The sequence below is a fragment of the Podarcis erhardii genome, assembly GCF_964252035.2.
Source record: "Podarcis erhardii genome assembly, chromosome: 14".
In the NCBI taxonomy this organism is placed as follows: Eukaryota; Metazoa; Chordata; class Lepidosauria; order Squamata; family Lacertidae; genus Podarcis; species Podarcis erhardii.
Window position 1 is genome coordinate 32,242,167 of NC_138503.1, and position 24,906 is coordinate 32,267,072.

Sequence of the window (24,906 nt, forward strand, 5' to 3'; positions counted from 1 at the left end):
GAGCAGAAAACTAGGCATGTTGTAGAGGCTCCAATCGGACATACATTTGATTCATGTCAGTATGGCTCTCTGCTTTTTCAGACAACAGATTAACTAGCTGTCTGAAGAGGGCTTGTGACTGTGTGCAGTCCTCAAAGAAGGCTGAAGAGTCCTTAAGCAACACCTGTACTAAATTGCTGGAGGGCTAAATAGTTTGAGAAAACAAAGACTTGTTAAGTCTCCTGTTACAGGCACTTAAGGCTCATATAACCCTCTCTAGATTTCGCTCCAGGGAATTATTTGTCTCGGGTATTGCCTTTCGATCCTGTTCCTAGAAGCATCCATCTTGATCCGTGAGTTTGCACAGCACATGCAGGACAGTGCCTGACACGTAAGAAGAAAAGAGATCTTAAACATTTGGAGTCTATTCAGAGCTTTTGTATTTTCCCTTTTATTAGTTCATATTTCTCACAGAAATGTTTTGAGGGGCCATAAAAAAATGGGTTAGCGTTTGCCAGATCTGTTGTAAAAAGAGAACAACAGGCCTCTTCTCTAAAAGGTTTGCATGGGGCTGTTATCCTACGATGTAGACCTCCTCACCCTGCAAAGCAAGAGTGAAATGAACACCCACAATGCTTAAAAGTTGTTAGGAGACCCCCTATTCCCTTTATAGGGCTTCAATTCCAAGAGTTCCTAGGGAAGAAGGACTGATTGTTGAACCCCTCTGGAAACTGTAGCTCTGTGACAGGAATAGGGGTCCCTGAACAACTTTCAGTGCCCTTGACAACCTGCAGTTCCCACAATTCTATGACTGTTCAAAGTGGTATAACAATGCTTAAAATATATGGTGTGGAAGTGACTTCAGAGTCCACCACTGAGCCTTTTATGAACCTACCACTTCCTTGCTCAGTGTTCTTTGATCATAGATGCAGATTCTGGGCATGTGTCGGGCAACTTTGTGTGTAGTTGTGCATCTTATGATATCCACTTGTTGCAGTGGTCAAGTGGGCCAGAACGTGCTGGCCTGCTTGCTCCACATCTTAGAACATTATTAGCACAAAAGGAGGCTCTTCTCACATGCCACTTGGAGAACACTGATCGTCTCCCAGGTGGATGAACTGGGAGAGCCATTAGGAGACTCTTATTCCACTCAGAGAATTACAATTCCCAGTGTTCCTCAGGGAGAGGGACTGATTCTTAAACTAGTTCTGGGGAAAACAGGGTTCTCCTAATCACTCTCAGCTCCTTCAACAAATTACAACTCCCAGAATTCTTTTGGAGAGGGAGCTATGCCTGTTTATGGGACCCTAGTGCTTTAAATGTATGGTTTGAATGTGGCCTTAGTTCTGCCCAGAGCACATCAATTGAAATCAGTGGCTCAACATTAGTTATGTCCATCAGTATCAAAAGGCTGACCCTGAGCAGGACTAAAGTTGGATTCATCCCAAAGGATGTGTGGAGAAGAACATAGGGGGCTGTGCCATTAGTCAAGGCTGTGTTCTGCGTTCTTCCTCCCTTGCTCGCATTCTCATTCACTCACACTCCTTCAAAAACTTCCATGCCTTGTCTATATTAGCCAGGTTTATTCAGCAGAATATTTTGTCAGATCTGGGTTTCCTGGACTTGATCTCTTCTGTTGCTGATGGTGGTTAAAAAACGAAACAAAAACAAAACTTAAATACTTTCTCTCTACTCGGTAAGCATACATTTCTTCCTTACTGGCAAGAGGTGATATAAATTATAAAGAAAAGGAGACGTCCCCCCCTGACCCGAGACCCATTTCAGACGTCCCTTGCCCTACGACTGTGTGTGGGAGGGGCCTGCAGCATTCAACAGGCTGCTGGGAATAGGGCCATTCCACCCTCTAGCAAGTTCAACTTTCTCCCTGTCACGTGAAGGGGTCTCTCCATCAGTCCCAGCCAAAGTCCTGCCCTGTCATCTGGTAAAATTTCATGTTAAAGGGTCTGTAGAACTCCTGCAGGCGGCGGATGACCTGCGGGTCGATTTTGGGGTGCGGCCTCCCTTTGGATTTCCCTAGGCACCGGGGTCGGCTGCTCCCTTCGGGCTTCTTCAAGCAAGGGAAGCCCTTAGTCTCGTTGAAGTAGAAGTGCTTGTCCGTCACCACCCGCTTGATCCCCAGAAAGTCTTGGACGCGGGCCATCTCCCCGGCTGGGTCGCTCACCAGCCTCTCCCCACTGACAAAGAGGAACTTGGACAGGGGGAAATACCGCAGCCAGCTGTCCAGGTGTTTCGCATAAATGCCGATCCGCACGGCACTCCAGGTGGTGTCGATGAGGCCCGTGCTGACGTTCTTGAAGGCCAAGGCTTGGAAGCTAGGGATGGTGGGGTTCTTGGAAAGGGTCTGAGTGTAGTCTGAAATGGCCCGTGTCACCGGGTTGCGCACGACCACAATCAGCTTGGTGTCCCTGGACATGTTGTAAATGCGCTGGGGGGCTTCCTTGGTCACAAAGTAGCTCGGCGTCTTCTCCATGGTGATCTGTCCCTCCAAGGTGCGGGGCATCAAGTTTCTGGGGAAATAAAAGGGCACTGGTAAGGATCCTGCCTCGATAATTCTACATCTTTCAGACCTCCACCAACTCTCTATGGGTGCAATCAGATACAACTAAGATCGCATTGGTTTTCTTTTTTCTTTTTCTTTTTTTAAAAAAATTATGTGTATCATTGATTTGTCCACAGACACAAAAAATGCAAGCCTAAGAAAACCAAAAATTAAAAATATAAAGCATAAAGCACTGCAGCCTGGAAGGACAAAAGTACAAACATATAGCACAGATCCGACAGGATAATCAAGTATTTACTCATGTAAAGATTCTCTTTACAAATAATAAAGACATATAAAAATATAAATATTCTCCACCTGTGAATTCCATACTGCTTTGGTTTTCCTGATTATAATGCAAGTGCTTCCATCCTGTTTTCTAACATTCCTTTCACACTGCATTGACTGTTGTATTATGAGGGGACTGTGGCTTTACCAATATACTGGCATTGCACCAAGACTGTAACAAGGAGCTTTTAATTTACTTTTTTAAATTTTCAGAACAATATATATTCTGAAAAACAAATAATAACACTATTTTAAAGCCAGATATTTTTTTAAAAAAATGCACATATATGAATATGAGAGAATCTGTCCACTCAGTTTTCTTATTTGTTGAATCATCTGTTCAAGTTCTACAGATTTCCACATCGATTTGTGGATACATATATATATATATATACATATAGTCAGTAGGAAATTTTTCTGTTATTTTATTTTGAATTCCCCCTAATATAATGCATTTTTGGATGTTACTGTCTCCAATATATTTACTTTAATGTTCCTTTCCTGCTGATATATGCATGGGAGAACTGAATTGCAAAATTCAGAGATGGGCAGATTTCGCAGGGGAACTGTGTTTCATTTTTCGTATTGTTTCAGAAAAAAAATGAAATTAAATGTGAACAGAATTCGGTTTTTCTTCCCCACCTCACACCAGATACACTGCATTGCAGTAGCCTAATCAGGAGTTACCAGAGCATGCATTACTGCTATGGAACAATTAACTTTCCCCAGCTGTTGTGAGTCTGTTGCAGCATAACAACAAAGAGGACTTGGAGTCTTTGTTGTGTGTGTATTCCCTTTTGGTGCTGTAAGGACAGAACCCTCTCCTGTGTTTGTGTGTGGTTTGCCACCTGGGGCTCTTTTACAAACAAAAAAACAAGACCTGCATTCATGCTTGAAAGCTGCGATGACCTGTTGGGCATTCTTGATAAACTTGAAAACAAGCTCTCTGGGTTTCAGCCGCAGCCTTGAAGTGAATAATACTCTTGGGAGCTGCAAAGATAACACTTCAGAGGGGAGCGGGCACTCCAAATTGGGCACGGTTTGAAGAGCCAGGTCACAAGACGATACAATGCCATGTCCTCAAGCTACCAAATCAAATTGCCCTTCCAAGACCGGGCAGTCAGCAAACACTGACAGCTCTTGCTAACTGGCTGAGGTTTCTGGCACGGCACAGGTTTAAAAAAAGGGACCATTGTTCTTCCGTTCCACGGCGCCTCCAAACACTAGTTTGTTCTCCTGTCACTTCATGACTTATCTGCCAGCCTCGTCCTCAGGAAAACGAGACCCACTTAAAAGCCTTCCCAAGATGTTGGCGCCTCCCTGACTGGAGTGCAGAAAACATGGGACGAGCAACAGGGAGCAAAGTGTGGTGGCTGGTGCAAAGTTGGTGGGTCGTAACTCGGCGGCAAAGCTCCTGCCTTGCATGCAGAAGGTCACAGGCTCAATACCCAATGGCACCTCCAGGTAGGGCTGGCAATGCCCCCTGCCTGAAATCCTGGAGAGCTGCTGCAGTGTAGACAATACTGAGCTACTTGGACCAGTATGAAGCAGCTGCTTGTGTTCCTTCCCATGTACCTCAGCTCAGCGGTAGTTTTTTCCTGGGCTCTTCCTATTCCATTGTTCCTCTTTGACCTCAATGCCTCTACTTCTGTCTTGCCATTATCGACCTACTGTTCATTCACATCATTCCCTACCTTTCAGCTTCTGGACCCTCTTCCCTTCAGTTTCAGATTAGAGAGCTGATGTTGTGGTTAGAGCGTTGAACTAGGGTTCAAATCCCCACTTAGCCATGAAGCTCTCCAGGTGACCGTGGGCTAATCACTCACTCTCAACCTAACCTACCTGAAAGGGTTGTTATGAGGATAACATGGGGAGGCAGAGAACTGTGGATGCCACCTTGATTAATTAAATTTTTTAACCCCCCCTTGCTATATATCAGCAGTGCAAAGCTTTCTCCCATCTGAAGACTCTGTGCAATATATATATATATATATATATATATATATATATATGGAAAAATAAGACTATTTCCCTGAAAGGATCTGAATGACTTGTCTGAATTTTTCAATGCAGGAAGTGAGCAGAACATCCACGAACACACCATGACATCACAGCAGTTCTGCCAATAGCTGGAGATGGTGGACAAATGACAGGCAGGATTTAGTGTATTAAAATATTTCATCAAACATTCACAGTTCCTAACCAGCCCCAAACCCTAGAGCCATATTGAAGGGGAATCTTCCCCTTGCAACTAATATTTGCAGATTATACTCTTTTCCATACACGGTCAGAGCCTTAAAATAAAAATAAAAATCAGTCATGCTCCTGCTCTCTTCCTCGCCGTCCCCCACCACATCCCATGCCCACGGCTTCCACATGTCAAACATTAACGCTCTGCGTTCTTTCAGATCCGGGCTTTGGTCACAGGACATTTCTGAGGGGTGGGGACGGCCATGAACCCATTTCAACGAGACTTTCGGGAGTGGAGCCAAGTTCCCCTTCCCCCACTGGAAAAGGAATACCAAACAGTTCAGTTGCATGTCAATTATTTTAATGACAATCAGATGTCAGAAATTAGGAAAGATCTGGGGGAGGGAGGGGTGTGTGAGAAGGAATACGTTTAGCATGTACATATGTGAAATGTGTCAGAAAGCTTTCCTGTTTGAAAAAAAAAAAACCTTCTGGAGGATATTCATATTCAGACAATACGCTTCTCCTTTCCTGTAATACTGCTATTTATTTATTTATTTGTATCCAGGGCTGCACAGAGTTCCACTCGCACAACTTCTTCTCTTTCCCCTGCGAACCCCTAAATATTCTCTGGTTTTGAGGGTGCCTGTGGGTGGGGCTGGAGGGGACAGGAGAGGCAGAGGGAGAAGAGGGGGCTGGAGGGACAGGAGAGGCAGAGCTGCAGCCACATAATAAGATATACCAATATTATTCAGTTCGATGTTGCTAGCTTTTCCAAAGGAGTCTTGTGACTCTACCAGCACCAGCCACTTGCAGACATTAACAGCAAATGATTGTGTTCGCTTCCATGCTTTGGAAAAACACTCACACAGGAAATCTGCACTGAAGATGCTGACAAAATTTCATGAGAAAACACACACACACACAAAATTGATGTCAAAAAGTAGCAAACTGAACGTAAAGATTTGAAAAAGGAGAAACCGAAATATGAGATGCAATCATCATCCTTAGACAGTCCCACATAAAGCGTGTTACAGTAATTGAGTCTTGACGCAATGAGCGAATTGTCATGGGCTGTCTGAGTCAGGACGATACAGATTGCGGATTGGCCGAGAACCTGGGCGGCTAAGCAAGGACTGGGGGCGAGGCTTCCCTCAACCAGCTCTCTTGTCTCATCTGTTCCCAGAATGAGAGCCACATCCCCAGCCCTCTCCATCTGACACTCCTATGGTGCTCATTGCACTGCCCATCTTGTTGCTGGGAGTAGCTCTGCCTACCTCAAGGGAAAAGGTTCACCCATCCCAGCCACTATCTCAGGAGGCAGAGACACATTCTCCATCTCCTAGGTCTAGGAGGAACCAAAAGAGAAGAGAGCCTACTAGGCGTAGCGAGAGATTTCAGAAATGCTTACTGCCCGAAAATGAGCCTGGCTCATTCCTATATATAGGATGCCAAGGGGTGTGACAGTGTCGGATCAACGTCTAAAACTTTGGCAGTTGGAGCACCTGCCTTTGTTGCAGCTGAATTTGGGATTAACCGTGTGCATTGCCTGGGGTGCCTTAAGCCAGCAATTTGCATCTGCACTGCAGTGATCTAAGCATTAAAGCCTTTGGAAAGAATCCTTCTTCAGGTCTTTGTTCTTCAGCAACTGGGAGCCAGGACATGAATGAGCCGCTCTGTTCAGCAAACAGGTCCAGGAATGGTAGCAGCTGGTGTACCAGCTAAAGTTGGTAGAAGATGCCCCTCCATTCCATGTACTGAAGCTGAACGGGACAGCAGTTTAGACAGGGTCTTCCGACAGGCTAGCATAGGGGAGAGTAGGAGGGAATACACACAGCTCTGCCTGGGTCCCATGACTGCCACCCCTATGCATCTGCCACCTGAGGAAGCAGCCTCACTCTGCCTAACGGTAGGGACCAGCTCTAGTTTGACTGTATTACCACTGTACATGGACATGGATTTTGTTAGCTATCATAACACAGTGGTATAATAACATGAGCTATTCCACCAGAAGCCCAAATCAAGAGTGAACATCCCAAGGACACCAGTGCTTTTTGGAAAGAATAATGTACAATAAGAAAGGGAAGTCCATCAAGGGGGCTTATTGATCGCTGGTTAAAATCAAAGCTTGTTCCAGTTTCATTTGAGCATCTTCGAGACAGATTCAGGACTGATCAAAGAAAGTCCTTCTTCACACACTGCAGAGTTAAACTATGGAACTCGCTCCCCCAGGAGGCTGTGATGGTCACCAGCTTGGATTGCTTTCAAAGAGGACTGGGCAAATTCATGGAGAGGGCTACTGATAGCTACCAGCCACAATGACTATGCTCTTCTTCCACTGTTGGAAACAGTAATTGTTTCTGAATACCAGTTGCTGGAAATTGATGTGCTCTTGTGCTCAGATCCTACTTGCCAGTTTCTCACGGGCATCTGGTTGGCCACTGTAAGAACAAGATGCTGGACTAGATGGGCCACTGGCCTGATCCAGCAGAGCTGTTCTTATAGTATTATGCTACACAGACAAATATGACTCCTTTAAATGTTAGAGGCCCTCTTCAGATTCCTCCTGTGTTTGCTCTCAGCTGGATCGCATCTGAGCTCAGCCAAGCCCGTTTCTCCTTCACCCAAAAGACTCTCCAATAATCACTTTATTGTTACGCCAATAAATATTTACTGAGCGTTCAATGGCTTTTGTTCTTCATTTAGCGAAATGCAAGTTGTAAGTGTAACTGTTAAGGGCTCTTTTCTCCAGCCAGGCATTTTCACAACTATAGAGCACCTGTCTTAATGATGGATGGGTAAATCACTCCGTGTTAAGTGCTTAATCAATGCTGGCTGTTAAGGGGCCAGCGAGGACTGGTCTTGAGGCTGCCAGTGGCACAGAGCTGAGAGCAAAGAAACAAAAACACCCCACATAAAGCCAGGCCGAGCTCTAATTCCTTTATTAATTCTCTCCTCTACGCCTTCTGCTAAGACCTAGTTTGTTCCTTGACACCTTATTCTTAGCTGCCTTCAGTTTGAGACCCAAAGGGATTGAAGGATGGAGGATAGAGCCCTTGAATAAATAGGGGCTCTAGAATATAAGTGTAATCAGGGCTGGCACAATGCTGACTAAGATGGGCCCAGTGCCAGCTCCAAGCCACTGATTCCTGGATGATGATGATGATGATGATGATGATGATGATGATGATGATGATTATGCCTTTCTCCCAAGGTGGGATTCCAGGTGGCTTCCAACATCTAAAAACACATTATAAAACACAAAGTAATAAAAGCAAACTATTTAAAAACAATAACTAAAATACAGCAAAACACATTTGGAAGCAACAATTAAAATGCAGTGGCCAGAATCATCTGCATCTTCCCCAAGCAAAGCCTTCAGAACAGGAAGGTCTTAGCTTGCTGCTGGAAGGATAAAGAGGGGGAACCAGTCAAAACCCTCCTGGGAGGGAATCCCACACTCTGGGCGCAGCCACAGAAAAGGCTCTCTCTCGTGTCACCACCAACTATGCTTCTGATGTTGATGGGAACTGAGAGATGGTCTCACTCGAGGGTCTCAGCACCCAGGCAGGTACAGAGAGGGAGATAACATATTTCAGGTAGCCTTAGCCCAATCTATATAGGGCCTTATAGATCACAACCAGCACTTTGAATTATTCCCAGAAATGGACCAGTAGCCAGGGACTTATTTGCTTATTTATTTTAAAAAGTAAAAAAATAATAATACACAAACAGAAATGTTAGTATGTAAATTCATGAACATGACCAACAGTCGTTTTTTTTTACAAAAAACCAAACAGAACACATACACATTTTCAAAATAGGGACATCATATCCAAATCTCAGTTTATTATCAAGTTTTAGAGTGGTGTGTGCGTGCTCCAGAATTTGCACACCATTCAGAAATGTCCAGATTGCCTAAACCCTTCACAAAATGGTCATCAGTAAAGGCATCATAATAAATGGCACAGTTGCTGGTGTGATAGAAGGTCCCACTGAGCAACTTAGATACCCCATTCTGCACCAACTGCACCTTCTGGGCCAACCTTGAGGGCAGCCCCACATGAAGCGTGTTACAGTAGTCCAACCCTGAGGTTGTGAAAAAATGGGTCATACAGCACCTTCCACTTTGGCAAAATGGTCAGAGTGTCAGACTAGGATATGGGAGACCTGGGTTCAAATCCTCACTCGGCCATGAAGCTCACTGGGTGATCCTAGGCCAGTCACTGCCTCTCAACCTAACCTACCTCACAGGGTTGTTGTGGGGATTAAATGAGCATGGGGAGAACTATGTAAACCACCTCGAGCACCTTGGTGGAAAAGGTGGGATAGAAATGCAATAGGTGAATAGATAATTCATTGGCAACTCTAGGTGATACATTTTTCATCCCTTTGTAGGATCCTCCTTACTCTCTTCTGACTCTTGCTTCCGCTTACCAACTGCCTTTGTGAAATCGGGAGCCCAACGCTGAATGCAAGCATTGTTTGTCTTCTGCCACGGCCCCACCCACCTTACCCCATAGGTGGTCTTTGGCACCTCTTGGCCCCACAGAATCCCCCTCCCCCTGTGCCAGGGGAGCTGTTGCTTTGTTGGGTCAAAGCCAAGGAAGAGGAAACGGAGCTAAACAGCTGCCCAGGAGGCCTCTGCTAATCACTACTTTTTCTTTTTCCTGAGAAGCAATATGGGATAATCATAATGACTTGTAAAAAAACACACACACACAGCAGTTTGATCTGGAGCCAATCTGTCTCATTATGTCGGCCTGTACAATATGCAGACTTCTTTGATGTACAAAGCAATGGGAGATGCACGCCATAAATCCGAATGGGGGCGGCAACATCTCGTTGCAGCCCAGCCAAGCACCGATGGCCTTTCTCAGCCTGTTCTCTGGGAACATCCGCTTTGCAATACTTAAATATTTCCCTGTTAGCAGAAGGAGTTAAGAACTGCCTTACACGATTAGCACAAAGGCTGACCTAGAACAGCCAACCTGCAGCTCTCCAGGGATTTTAGACTATTGCTCCCACCCACTCCCTGGCATCTTACAGCCTGTGATGGATGGAGATTTCACCCAGAGTTCCCTGTGATAGTTGAGATTCCTGCATTTCAGGGGGTTGGACTAGATTAATGATGGCCAAATGTGGCCCTCCAGCTGTTTTGGGACTACAACTCCCATCATCCCTAGCAAACAGGACCAGTGGTCAGGGATGATGGGAATTGTAGTCCCAAACAGCTGGAGGGCCAAGTTGGGCCATCACTGGACTAGATGATCCTTGAGGACCCTTCCAACTCTACAATTCTAAGATAAACCATTCTGAAAACTGTAGCTTGGTAAGGGGGGGGGGTAGAGGTTTCCTAAGAACTCTCAGCACTATTAACAAACTATACTTCCTAGAAGTCTTTGGGGGAAGCCATGACTTTTTAAAGTGGAATTATATTGCTTTAAATACATGGTGTGGGAGTGACCTTTGCTGTGACTGCTCTCTTCTCTTTAATAATATTAAATATCACCTTCTGAGGCCCTTATTTCTGTGCCTCATCCATGAGAGGTCTGGAGGGTGGCAAAACAAGAACAGGCCTTTTCTGTAGCGGCTTTCTGTTTATGGAATTGCTTTCCCCAGGGAGGTTTGGCTGGTGTCTTCATTATACACCTTTAGGCACTAGGTGAAAATGTTCCTCTTTAACCAGGCCTTTGGCTGATTGACATTAAAATGCTTTGGGGAGGGGGCAATTATAGGGTTGTTCTTGTTTTTATTTCTATTATGTATTTTGTGTTTTTATATTGTGACTTTATCTTGTGAGCCACCCTGAGACCTGCGACTATAGGATGGTATACAAATTCTCCTCCTCCTCATCTCTTTCATCATCATCATCATCATCATCATCATCATCATCATCATCATCATCACTTTCATTTAAAAATGCTTAAAAATGCTTTTTGATTCTTGTAGGCCATCTTAGGGCTCATCCACACTTCTGCTTTCTAACCACAGGTCCAATAAGTTTTGCCTTTGCCCCTCTGCTCTCCCCCAGAAAACCTGCTCTTTAGTACTGAATCACAGCAAACATCATTTCGGAGGAAACCTGATCGATGTTTGCTCCGATTTAGTGGTAAACAGTGGGTTCTCCAGGGGAAAGCGGCAGGGCAAGTGGAAATTCGGGTGAGCCCTTATAGGTTGGTACACACTATACCTATAAACCCCACTGAAAGCAAATCCCCCCTCAAAGAATTCTGGGCACTGTAGTTTATCCTTTACAGAGTTACAATTCCCAGTAACTCTTAACAAACTACAGTGCTCAGAAATCTTTGAGGGGGGGGGGGATGTCCTTCGAATGGACTTTAAAGTTGCAGCCTTATTCAAGAACAAGTTGAACTGCAGATGTGAATAGGCAGCATAGCTTTTGAAAGGCTAGAGGTGAGTGAGGGTTTTGTGCTGTGAGTAACAGTTTCAGAAGCAATCACGAGCGGTGAAAAATTCAGGAGCCATCCAGTGAATGAGTCAGCCAGAAGAAAATAATTTTGCTTCTGAACTCCTTTGATCTTGCCTCTTGCCCACACAGAGAACGGAGGCGGCTGCCCAGGCAGCTGTACTAAGCAACAGGCTCAACATTGCCCAGCAAAGATTTATTAGGGTTTATACTTCTTTCCCACCTTATCCCTTTGGCACATAGGGTCGGTAATGTTTCCTTCTTTCCTGGTTTAGAAAGTTTATTCTTTGCCTTTAAATGGATTATCTGGTTGCCTTGAATAACAAATTTGCCATTTGCCATGTTTGACGTTAGTTGTAGAGCTAATATAGAGAGTTATGAAAGCAGGTGGGGGGCATAGATGGTGACACAGAGGTTACATTCACACCAGACATTTAAACCACTTTATACACTCATTGGTTCCTCCAGAGAATCCTGGGATCTGAAGTTTGTTAAGGTGCTGAGAGTTGCTAGGAGACCCTCATTCCCCTTCCCAGAGTTGCAATTTCCAGAGTTCTCTGGAAAAAGGTTTTGATTGTTAAACCACTCTGGGAACTGTAGTTCTGGAAGGGCAATTGGGGTCTCCTAGCAACTCTCAGCATTATGGGTGCTCATTTCACTCTTTTACTTGCTTTCCTTTTCCCCACAAAGAGCTACAATTTCCATAATTCCCTGTGACGAAGGACTGATCATTAAACAACTCTACGAATCATAGCTCTGTGAGAATTAATTATTTGGGGGTGGGAAGAACCCATGGCGATTTAAAGTGGTGTCATAGTGTTTTAAATGCATGATGTGAATGTGGTTCTGTCCCGATTTCTAACATTCCTTTTGCGTGGTTTTACCTGTTGCATTATGGAAATGTGTAGCTTTTGGCTTGATATACTGCCATGCCATACTAAATTTCATTCACATCTGTGGTTTGACACAACATCGGCCCTGACTGGACATGTTGCCACCCTTCTTTTCCTCCAGGATTCCTCTGGGGGGGGGTAACCATACATGCTGAAATGTTACCCCATTTTTCCTCCACATGACATGATCCACGAAAATGGTGGGAAAATTACAGAGCAAAACTCTCCTGACTTTCCAAACCAACAGGGTTGCAAAGAGTTTTCTTCTTCTTCCTGGAAGCAATTAAGATGTAAATGAGGGCTAAACTTCCTCTAGATTTTCAGAAGTGACCTTTACGTCATGTGAAAGATGTAAAATGTGAAAATTATCGCAGAGGCACGTCCTGCAAATACCGTGTTATTAGGAGGTCTGTTCTGCACAATGTAAGAACTGTGGCTGCTACCCTTTGGAATTCCCTCCTGTTAAATCTTAGACAGCCACCTTCTCTTATGTCTTTCCACTGCCTGCCGAAGACCTTCCTCTGTCAAGAAGGCTTTTAAACAGAGATCGTGCCCACTCTGCAGCTGTATTGGAATTGTTTTTAAGATGCTTTAAATCTGTTTTTACTGTTTTATTGCTTGTCATTGACTGCCCTGGGCTCATTTGTGAGGAAGGGCAGGGTGTAAATTGAATTAACTAAACAACAACCTTTCAGGCTTGCCCAGGTGGAGGGATATCTGTGTTCGAAACCTCTGACTTTGGCATGGACAGAATGTACAATGTACAAAAGTAAATCGTGTCTGTTGCCCTGCCCACTTTTGCCCCTGGCCCTGCCCACCCCCAGCATGTGGCCCCCAAAAAGTTGGCCATGAGACATTGGGGCCCTTGGGCTGGAAAAGCCTGTCCACCCCTAGCCTACAGGAACAACCACAGTCCCCTCAACCCCACAGTTTTGCCCTACTCTACCAATCAAGCAGAGAGTTTTAGATATAATATTACACACAGCTACTGTGTGCCGATTTATGGAATAATTTATGTCCTTTCCAACTGTTTTTCTGAGTTTCTCATTGAATATTTTTTTTAGTAGTATAGGAAAATGATTCTTTCCATGTGTTCCTTCCGAATGTTAAAAAAATATCACTCAGCAAACACAAGCTTAGGAACTAAATCAATCATTCTGCTTAACGTGCAATAAAATGTTCATTATCAAGTGGGGGCAGGGGGGAAAAAACCCCAGGCTGTGATGTCATTTGAGATACTGGAAAGGACTGCATTAAACCAGGCCAGTAAATCCTTCCAGCCTATCTCGAAAACACACGAGCGCATTCATTCAGCTCAAAAAGTGGAGGAATGTAATATTCTGCCCAGACTTCTTTCCCTTTTTCTTTCAATAATAAAACATGCCACTTCAGATTTATTTTATACGCCATAACATTTCTAGCTTCAAATAAACTCAGGAGGGAAACTCGCAAGATGCACTAACAAGCTGGGAAACCCTCCTTGCTTTTGGAATTGCCTCTTCCAATGTAGCTGTGGAAAAGCAGCTCACTCGCTCGCTCTTTTTTGATGATGTGGGCCGATTAAAAACTGATTTTAAGCATTCCCCACACAAGGGGAAAAAAGCTGCTTTGCATATATAATGTAACACCTTGGCTGGAAGAATAAATTCCTTCAGCAAGGGAAGTTGCCCACCAGAGACCAACTTCTGTTTATAAAAACCAGGAACTACCAGAATAGTGAAAGAACATGGGTGGTCAGAAGAGCTTGGAACACATCTCTGCAAATCTCTTTCTCCCCCAGCCCAGTGAGCAGCAGCACTCAGCTGTTGACTCACAGCTCTCTGTTCCATGTTATCTTCAGCAATAGCGGAAACAATACAGTGCAGCCAGCCTCTTCCTGTGCTGTGCGGTAAAACTGGGCAGTAGCATCTGAATAACGCAAATTCACACTGGACACCTTAAAATCAACAGACTTTAGGGGACAGGATGTAGCTCAGTAGCAGAGCATTCGTTTTGCATGCAGAAACCCCCATTTTCAACCCCTGACATCTCCAGGTAGGGCAGGGAAAAGATTTCTGCCTGAAATCCTACAGAACCACTGTCAATCAGTGCAGACAATCGTGAGCTGGATGAAGATGAGGGTGTTAGATTTATATTCTGCCCCTCATCAAAAGATCTCAGGGTGGTTCACAAGTTAAAAATGCAAGATAAAAGCACAAATAAATAGTTAAAACAGAAACAACAAAGCAACGACCCCCTTCCACAAACACATTTAAAAAGCGGTAGAATATAATAAGCCAAAGGCCTGGTTGAAGAAGAACGTTTTCGCCTGGCACTGCAATACAGTGGTGCCTCGCAAGATGAAAAGAATCCGTTCCACGAGTCTCTTCGTCTTGCAGTTTTTTCGTCTTGCGAAGCAACCCTATTAGCGGATTAGCGGATTAGCGCTATTAGTGGCTTAACGGCTATTAGCGGCTTAGCGGCTTAGCGGCTAAGCGGCCATTAGCGGCTTAGAAAAAGGGAGAAAAAAGCGAAAAAAATCGCAAGACTCGCAAGACGTTTTCGTCTTGCGAAGCAAGCCCATAGGAAAATTCGTCTTGCGAAGCGCCTTGAAAAACGGAAAACCCTTTCGTCTAGCGGGTTTTTCGTCTTGCGAGGCATTCGTCTTGCGGGGCACCACTGTATACTCAAACTGTCTTGGCATGCTGAGCAACTGGGCTGCCTAATTCTGTACCACCCAAAGTTTCTGAACCATCTTCAGAGGCAGCCCTACATATAACACATTGCAGTACAGTCGTACCTTGGATTTGGAATGGCTTAGTAGCCGAACAAATTGGCTCCTGAGTGCTGCAAACCCAGAAGTAGGTGTTCTGGCTTGCGAACGTTTTTCGGAAACTGAACTTCCTACATGGTTTCTGTGGCTTCCGACTGAGTGCAGGAAGCTCCTGCAGGCAATCAGAAGCTGCACCTTGGTTTTTGAACGGTTCCAGGAGCCAAATGGACTGCCCGAATGGATTAAGTTCAAGATCCAATGTACAACTGTAATCTAATTTAGAGTGTACCAGAGCATAGACAACAGAAGTTAGACTATCCCTGTCCAGATAAGGGCACAGCTGGACCACCAGTCAAAGCTGATGGAAGGCACTCTGAAGGAAGCTTCTTATGCTCCTACGTATTCAGATAAACAAACTGCAGGAAGCGGCATCACCAGGAGTCCATATGCATCTAATGGTGTGCAAATCGAGAGAACTGTATGTGGCAATGCAATGGCCTGTAGCACCTCCAAAACGAGGCTATGAAGTTGGAACCGCTGAGCCTGTGCCAAAAACCTACACCTGCATATGGTAGACAACAGGGGTGCCAACTTGAATAAAATATTGGGGGGGGGAGGTTTGTCAGGTAAGCCCCGCTCTGCATAACCGATCACATGATGTAGCACATGCACACCATTTGAATGGCAATGCCCATCAACTTTGTGGGGGCCCAGTCCCCTCAGTATTTTATGGGGGGGGGGAATGAAGTGGCATTGGCCCCCAGGAGTTGGCTCCTATGGTGAACAAGCCACACGGCAGAAGTATTAGAGGAAATAATTGTTGAAGCAAGTGCTATTGGGAACATACCTATGGGTTCTACTCAAGTTTGAGGTTCCCTGTTCAGCCTCCTAGTAGATTTAGGCTCCATTTAAAGCAGTACCATACCCCTTTAAATAGTCATGGCATCCCCCCACAAAAAAATCCCAGAAACTATATTTTGTAAAGTGTGCTGAGGGTTGTTAGGAGAACCCTTCCCCCCATAATTTCCAGAGTGGCTGAATTATCAGTCTCTGTTCCCAGGGAATTCTGGGGACTGGAGTTCTGGGAGGGGAACAGGAGGTCTCCTAACAGCCCTCAGCACCCTCAACAAACTACATCTCCCAGGATTCTTTGAACGTATGGAGTGAAGGTGGCCCAAGTATGACAGCCATGCACATCAGAGCACCTAACAGAGCTGCTCTTCACTGCCTGAACAGCATTCTCAAGGCAAGTCTCGGCTGAAATGCCACAGTGCTTCATTTCCCTATCCACTCTTTCCGGCAACTTGCAAGATAATTTCATGTTTCCCACATTTTCATTAAGTCTCTAATTCTCCCTCTGAAATTACCTCTGTTCATTATTGATAACCCCCTTCGAGCTCGAGCTAAGTTCTTTTTCTGGGGGTGGGGGGGTGGGCGGGGTGCTGTAGCGGGAAGGCCAGATAGAAGATACCCATTACACACCACTTTAAGCAAAAGCATTGGGAACTTTAATTAAATTTCCCGTTAATTTGTATTGACCTTAAGAGAATGTCTTTGGAATGCTAAGCATTGCCTGCAGGTAGAAAGGGTGGCAAGCAACTGAAACGAAGGAGCCATGTTAGATTTCAAGAAAAGAAGAGATGGAGGGGAGGAAAGGATGAAGAACCTTCTTTGTATCAGCTGAGACAAAGGTTGTACAAATCGATTAGACAGTAAAGTTCCCATTACAATCAACTGCAGAACTGTCTTCTCACTCACAACAAATAAAGAAGTTTATATGGTGGGTTGCCAACATGCTGTCCATGAGCTCTTGTGTGCCTGCAAAGGTTCCTGTCTGGGACCTGCAGGGTCCTGCTCCCCTACTGAAATTAGGCTGGAAAGACTCCTTAAATTGTAGACAATATATGACTGGGGTGGGAGGGAGAGTAAGTGTGTGTGGGTACAATTTTTGGGTGCATGCCTGCATGGTTGTGATGTGTGCATGATTCCCACACCACCATGTGTCCACAGGTGCAAAAAAAGATTGGCGACCCAACAGATGTTCCCCAATGCAGATCCTAACCTCCTTTCTGCCGTACATGCCTTGCCTCACTCAGGGTACATCTGCAGTTCCACTTGACCATCACTTCCCCCTGGAAAACTCACTGCTTAGTGCTGAATTGGAGCAAATGTCAACTAGGTTTTCTTCTGATTGATGCTTTCTATGATTTAGCATCAATGAGTGGGCTTTCTAGGGGAAAGCAGTGGGGCAAAGGCAAAACCACTTGGACCTCTTGCCTAGAGAGCAGGGGACAAGTAGAAAACTGGTTGGATCCATGCTCACAAGGCACAAGCCCTCAGTGTAAGCAAGCTAGCCAATTCCCACCCCCAAATTGTGGATATATGTAGATCTGCTTCTCCATTTGCGAATGGGGCAGTACTAGCGGAGACCTATGGTTTCTCCCTCTCAGTGTGAATAACAGAGGCAAGTAAATCTTGTAGCTATTAAGTCAGTGGCCAAGCTTAAGATTCATCATACTACTCAGGTCTCTATTTTTCGATGGGAAGCGGTGCATACTCAAACCAGAATCTGGGCTTTTTAACAGGAGAATTGTGCACAAAAAAGTCAAATGGGGAAGCAAAACACAAACAACAATTCTGCAATCCTGCTTTTGATTAAAAGTGTCCCCACCCATAACTGCTTGATATTAGGGACCCCACCATATTCGATGGCTCTGCACATGGGCTGTGAAGCCACAACGCATGTCTTTCTGGGTGTGTAACAAGTGCAAAATGGCAGAAGCCACGCCACTTTGCTGAGAACCATGGAGCTTGCTGAGTTTGTAGCAGGAACCAAAAACAGTACAGCAAAGGCTGCTGTCTATCAATGGGCAGTGAGTTCCAAAGAGTAGGTGCTGCCCCTCTCAAGGACTGAATCTTTAGAACTGCAGAACAAACATAGAAACATGTCAGTTCTGCCATTTTGAACTGAAAATATAATCCTGTGGAAATCCGAGAAACCTGGTTTTCCTCAAGGCTCTCTGGGCAAGGTCTCATTCAAATCCAACCATCTCTTCTCAATAGTTGGACAGATGCATTTGGGCAAGCAGCCTTGCCAAGCTTCCATCTGATGCCACCAGCCTGGAGGGGCAGGTTTGGCAAAGAACGTGAGAGGGCACCTAATTTTATTCTCTCCCGAAACATCGGTGGCTATAGTTCTGGAGAGGCCAGAGGTCCAGGTTCATTAGGAGGCAGGATTGATTTCACATCAGGCTCCCTCATTAGAGCTAGGATGCACGAGGGCTGTTTGTAATGACACCTAATGGCTCTCCAGGAAGATGCTCAATTATGGAAGATAAACAGGCCTCCCCTGTCCCTATCCAAATGAACCGACTGAGATGAAATAATGGAATCTGCTTGGGGGCAAAGCACACCTTAAGTCCCCCCGCCCCCATTACAGGAGGAACAATTGATCATTGAGGATCATGGACGAGACATTATGCTTAAACTCTGATGAGCCAGAAATCTACAATGAAGCCAAACGAACTGGGTGCCTGTGGCACACCATCATGGTTTGCTGTGTTGGCTAAAAAGGACGCCTACAATAAGGAAACAAAGTTTAAATGCTACTGAAACTTTAACATCTCCACACACCCACACCCATTATTTTAGACATCATGGCCACCAAGCAAATCATGCCATTGGCTCAGGCCATCCCACCCAGAATGCTTTGCTCTAAGAAAGGACTTTGGCCCTTCCCAGAGCTAGACAGGGAGGGAGGAGGCAGAGGACTTTGCTGGCGCTGCAGCAGAAGCCCAGAAAATAAGAAAGTGGAATGGGGGTTGGACAGCCACCACCATAAAGAGAAGGGATGCAGGTTGGTTGAAGTGGCTGCACCTCAGGAGGCATAATTTCTTGCGCCAGAACTCTTGCTTTCCCCTAGGAACTCCACTGAAAAAGCACCCTAAGAATAATAGAATAGTAGAGTTGGGAGGGATCCTGAGTTTCATAATAATAATAAATAATAAAATTTTATTTATATCCCGCCCTCCCCAGCCGAAGCTGGGCTCAGAGCGGCTAACAACAATAGAAGTAACACAGCATTCGAAAATCAATTCATTTTAAAATCAATTCAAAATCAGATTAATGGCAACCATTGGGCTAGAGTTCTGTGAGGATTACCAAAGGAGGGGGGTCAGACTGTGCCTTGGTCAAAGGTCTGGTGGAACAGCTCTGTCTTGCAGGCCCTGCGGAAAGATATCAGGTCCCGCAGGGCCCTAGTCTCTTGTGACAGAGCGTTCCACCAGATCGGGGCCACAGCTGAAAAAGCCCTGGCTCTGGTTGAGGCCAGCCTAACCTCCCTCTGGCCTGGGACCTCCAAGATGTTTTTGTTTGAAGACCGTAAGGTCCTCCGTGGGACATACCAGGAGAGGCGGTCCAGTAGGTACGAGGGTCCAATCTAGTCCAATCCCCTACAACCCAGGAATCACAGTTAAAGAATCTCTGACAGATGGCCCTCCAAACTCGGTTTAAGAACATCTAATGAAGGGGGTCCACCACCTTCTGAGGGAGTCTGTTCCACTGTTGAACAGCTCCTACCCTCAGAAAGTTCTTCCTGATATTTGGTCAGAATAACGTATCTGTCAGGGGTTCAGAAGGAGAGACACAGGAGGGGGAGCAAATGGAGAGTGAGGAGGAGGAGTACGAGGGGGGAGCAGGCAGTGACAGTGGAAAGAGTTATTCCGCAAGCCTCTCCAGCGAATCGGAGGACTCACAGAAGGGAGCGCCGATGGCCAGGGCGAGGGGGGTTCCAGGGGGGAAGCCCCAGGAGGAAGGGGCCAGCGGGGAGTCCCTGAGCAGCAGTTGGAAATCAGGACCAGCTTCCCCACCAGAGCGCAGTGGGGAGGGGGAGTCCCAGGAATCGGGACCAGTGCTCTCACCACCAGCGGGAGGAGAGGAGTCAGGTTTGGTCACGCCCACATCAGGAAGCGGGGAAACGGTCAGGAGGAAGGTTACCGGCTGGGCGCGCGCGCCAAGTTCAAATGTACAGGCGAGCGGCACAGCAGGGAGCCCGGGTAGGGAGCCAGGTCCTAAAGCCTGCCGGAAGGAAGGGGAAGACCAAGGGGGGTCAGCGTCAGAAGAGTCCAGGAAGGAGGAGACCCCAGAGGGCAGAAAGACCCAGCGAAGGAAAGAACAGCGTAGGAGGTGGAGCCGGGCGAGGATCTTAAACTGGTGTGGGAGGAGCAGTGAGTCAGAGGGGACTTAGCCGGTCTAGCGTCGAGACGTGGGTCTGCGCGCCCAGAGCCTTGAAATGGAAACTAAACTTCAATAAAGACTTTGTATATTATATCCACCGGGCGTTGGTCCTCTGTGAGCTGGGATCTAGAGGCAGACCTGACAGTATCCTTTCTTGTCATTTGAATCCATCTGTTTGGGTTGCATCCTCTGCAGCAGCAGAAAACAAGCTTGCTTCATCATCCATGTGGCAGCAGTTCAGATCTTTGAAGATGGTTCTCATCTCTTCTCTCAGTCTCCTCTTCTCCAGGCTAAACATACCCAACTCCCTCAACCATTTCTCATAAGGCTTGGTTTCCAGACCCTTGATCCTCTTGGTCGCCCTCCTCTGCACATGTCCCAGTTTGTCAATATCCTTCGTAAACTATGGTGCACAGAAGTAGACACAGGACTTCAGGTGGGTTCTGACCAAGGCAGAATAGAGTAGTACTTGGGACTCGGCTACATTAGTGGATTTACAGTGGTGCCCCACAAGACGAATGCCTCGCAAGACGGAAAACCCGCAAGACGAAAGGGTTTTCCGTTTTTCGAGGTGCTTCGCAAGACGAATTTCCCTATGGGCTTGCTTCGCAAGAAGAAAGCCCATAGGGAAATCTCCGGGGACCTCTTTTAAATGCTGGCGGTGGGGAGCAAAGCCTTTCTCCCCCCTCCGGCCTTCAGAAGAGGTCCAGGAAGGCCGGCAGGGGCCGAAAGGCTTTGCTCCCCACCGCCAGCATTTTAAAAGCGGTCTGGGATAGCAGGGAAGCGCTTCCCGCTATCCCGGACGGCTTTTGGAGGCAGGCGGGGGAGGGAGCAAAGACTTTCGCCCCCCGCCGGCCTTCAGAAGAGGTCCTGGACCTCTTCTGAAGGCTGGCGGGGGGCGAAAGTCTTTGCTCCCCCCCGCCTGCCTTCCCGGGGGCTTTAAAATCGCCCCGGGACAGCGGAGAAGCACGGTTCTTGCGAAGCACGGTTTCCCATAGGAATGCATTGAAAATCAATCAATGCGTTCCTATGGAAACCGCCTTCAGACCAGGTCCTGGGACAGTCTGTCCTGGGGCAGCAGCACTGCCGCCCGCCAGCATTTTAAAAAACCCCGGGACAGCGGAGAAGTCCTCTGCTGTCCCGGGGTTTTTTAAAATGCTGGGGGTGGGAAGAAAAGCCCTTGTCCCCCCCCCTCAGCCTTCAGAAGAGGTCGGGGGACAGACTGTCCCAGGACCTGGTCTGAAGGCGGTTTCCATAGGAACGCATTGATTGATTTTCAATGCATTCCTATGGGAAACCGTGCTTCGCAAGACGAAAACTCGCAAGACGAAAAAACTTGCGGAACGAATTAATTTCGTCTTGCGAGGCACCACTGTATAATGTTATAAATGCGTTATAACAATGTGACACCAGATGACGCTGTAGAGCTGAAATCCAAAGTCCATGATATAAATAAAATTTATGATGATGATAATTTCCATTGTGAACGTTTATAACTCCCCCCCCCCATAGAGTTTTAAATAGCTGTTTAGAACCAGCCTTGGTCTGTACATCTGTTGATGCAGCCTAGATATGCATTAGCTCCCCCCCCCCCCCCGCTGTGCATCTGTGGCATCAACAACACATTCATCTCAACAAAGACTAAGGTCACATTCAAACCATACATTTCAATCACATTTGAAGTACAGTGGTACTGCGGGTTACATACGCTTCAGGTTACATACGCTTCAGGTTACAGACTCCGCTAACCCAGAAATAGTGCTTCAGGTTAAGAACTTTGCTTCAGGATGAGAACAGAAATTGTGCTCCGGCGGCACGGCGGCAGCAGGAGGCCCCATTAGCTAAAGTGGTGCTTCAGGTTAAGAACAGTTTCAGGTTAAGTACGGACCTCTGGAATGACTTAAGTACTTAACCTGAGGTACCACTGTACATGGGTCCCCCACAAGAATTCCAGGAACAGTCATTTACCCTCACGGCGCTACAATTCCCAGCACCCTTAATGGACTGCAGTTCCCATTATTCTTTAGGAGAAGTCATGTGCTTTAAAAGTATATAATGGGCCTCAAGTGTATCCTGTGGATGATTTTGGATTTGCCAGAGTTTGCTTTGGACAACCCCAAGGAACAAAGTCAGATGCCCCAGATTTTGTAATGTAGAGGGAAAGATGAGTGGAATTAAAACAGCCAGCAATGTGCCCAGTCTATTGGTCTGAAGGCTTCAGCTGACAATAATTCCAGCATCTTTTTGGAAGATTAACAGGCATTGGTGTCATGATGTGTATGTGTGTGTATATACGCCTGAATTTCCTCTTAATTTTGCCCCAGTTAAGCCCCCTTTTATCGCTCTCATAATTCTTCTCACCAACTTCAGCATTTATATCCTTCAAATATTTCCAGACATTTAACATGCTCACCCCCCGCACCCTCCACACACCAGCTCCTGATCCTTCCTAATGAATTACCGCTTAGGTAAGCGGAACGTATTTCCCACTATTAATCTCTTCTCATAAATCAGGCCCTCACCACTCCCAGGACTCCTTTACAAACTTCTTTTCCCCCCAGGGTTCTCTCAGGTGCCCGAAAGAAAGCCTAATGTGAATTAGCACCACACACACCTTGAACTACCTGGAGACGGAGGCACTGGGGAAAATAAATATTGCATTCCTAGCCATTGCAGAGTTATAATAGCCAATCCCAAAGTGTTTCGAGCTCTAAGAAGGCTGGGTTGCAAGTAGCATTGAGCCCCGGTGCTTAAAAAACCACCCAAAACTAGCTAGCCATAGGCCGTGGAGGCTGTGACTGATCCACACACACACACACCCCCCAGCTACTTTGTTATTAAAAGAGCAAAGTCTGTTGGAAAGATCCAACAGACTGGCTGACCTGTCATATAGAAGTATTTCCCCTGAGCAAAATAGGGGATGAGTTGTAGCTCAGTGGCAGAGGATCTGTTTTGCATGCTGAAGCTCCTGGGTTCAATTGGCTGGTGTCTCCAAGTACGGCTGGGAACACCCCTTCTCCAAAACTCTGGAGAGCAGCTGCCAGTCAGTGTAGACAACACTGAACTGGATGGACAAGGGGTCTGACTAATTATAAGGCAGCTTCCTATGTTCCTAAATTGCTGGAATGGTTAATATAATCCATATTTGGGGGAAAAGCAGACCACGTGGTGTCTAGACAAGGAACTAGGGAGCGCCAGGTTCTCAAGCCTAGATTGTCCTCGGAGTCCCTCTCCCTTAGACTAGCTTACCTCTCAGGGTTCTTGTGATGGAGAGCAAGAATGACGTATGCAGCCATAAGCACATTCAAAGGGTGGGATAGAAATGTAACAAATGGCTAAAATATATTTGTTTGTCAAGCTGCTTCCCCAGTTGGCCAAAGAATAACAAATAATCCTGGGAACTATAGTTTGTTAAAGGGTGCTGAGAGTTGCTGGGAGACCCCTATTCCTCCCACAGAGCCAGACCCTCCCAGTGTCCCTATTTTCCAGGGACATCCATGATTTAGAGAAGCCATCCCAGTTTCTTATTTGATCCCGGAATGTCCTACTTTTCCTTAAAAGGTAAAGAGTAAAGGGACCCCTGACCATTAGGTCCAGTCGTGAGTGCTCATCTTGCTTTATTGGCCAAGGGAGCCGGCGTACAGCTTCCGGGTCATGTGGCCATCATGACTAAGCCGCTTCTGGCGAACCAGAGCAGTGCACGGAAATGCCGTTTACCTCCCCGCTGGAGCGGTACCTATTTATCTACTTGCACTTGGACGTGCTTTCAAACTGCTAGTTGGCAGGATCTGGGACTGAGCAACGGGAGCTCACCCCGTCGTGGGGATTCGAACCGCTGACCTTCTGATCGGCAAGTCCTAGGCTTTGTGGTTTAACCCACAGCGTAACCCGCATCCCTTCGCTTTTCCTTAGGAGGTCTCTATTTTCATTGGTGAAATGTTGGAGGGTATGGAGTTATCTGACCCCTGAGCCGTTTAAAGGCAATCCTGTATAGGGAATGTTTTTTTTAAATGTTTAATGTTTTATTATGTTTTTACATATGTTGGAAGATGCCCAGAGTGGCTGGGGCAACCCAGTAAGATGTGTGGTGTATAAATAGTAAAATTATCCTTATGGAATGGGACATCCCTATTTTCATCAGACAAATGTTGGAGGGTATGCAAAGCTACAATATACAGAGTGGTTTAACATTCAATCCCTCTTCCCAGGGAAGTCTGGAAACTTTAGCTCTGCAAGAGAGAATGGAGGTCACCTAACAATTCTCAGCACCCTTAACAAACCACAGCTCCCAGGATTATTATTTTGTGGGGAAGGGGGACCCATAACAGTTTGAAGTTGAATGTATAGTGTGTGTGGGGACCTTAAAGTCCTTTAGAGGTGTTGTTCTTCCTCTGGCTAAATATTTTGTGCCAGTGGAACATTGTCACGCAAGAGAACGCATAAGCAGGTTGCTCGTCACTTTGTGATAGATTGAGCCATCTGAGGTGAAACAAACTCCCACGAGCACAACTGTTGCATTGGATTCCTATGGTATGCTATGCAACATTAAAACGCAACCACCCACTAGCACAAGAGCCCT

General features: G+C 46.1%; 1 protein-coding gene across 1 annotated transcript in view; it reads right to left on the bottom strand.

The window, feature by feature from the left end:
• Positions 1–402: 402 nt before the first annotated feature.
• Positions 403–24,906, bottom strand: part of HS3ST6 (heparan sulfate-glucosamine 3-sulfotransferase 6) — a 79,849-nt gene continuing 55,345 nt past the window's right edge. The window contains exon 2 of the mRNA XM_081840326.1: positions 403–2,507. Within this exon, the coding sequence (XP_081696452.1) occupies positions 1,889–2,507 (619 nt within the window). The 3' untranslated portion in view covers positions 403–1,888. The remainder of the gene's footprint in view (positions 2,508–24,906) is intronic.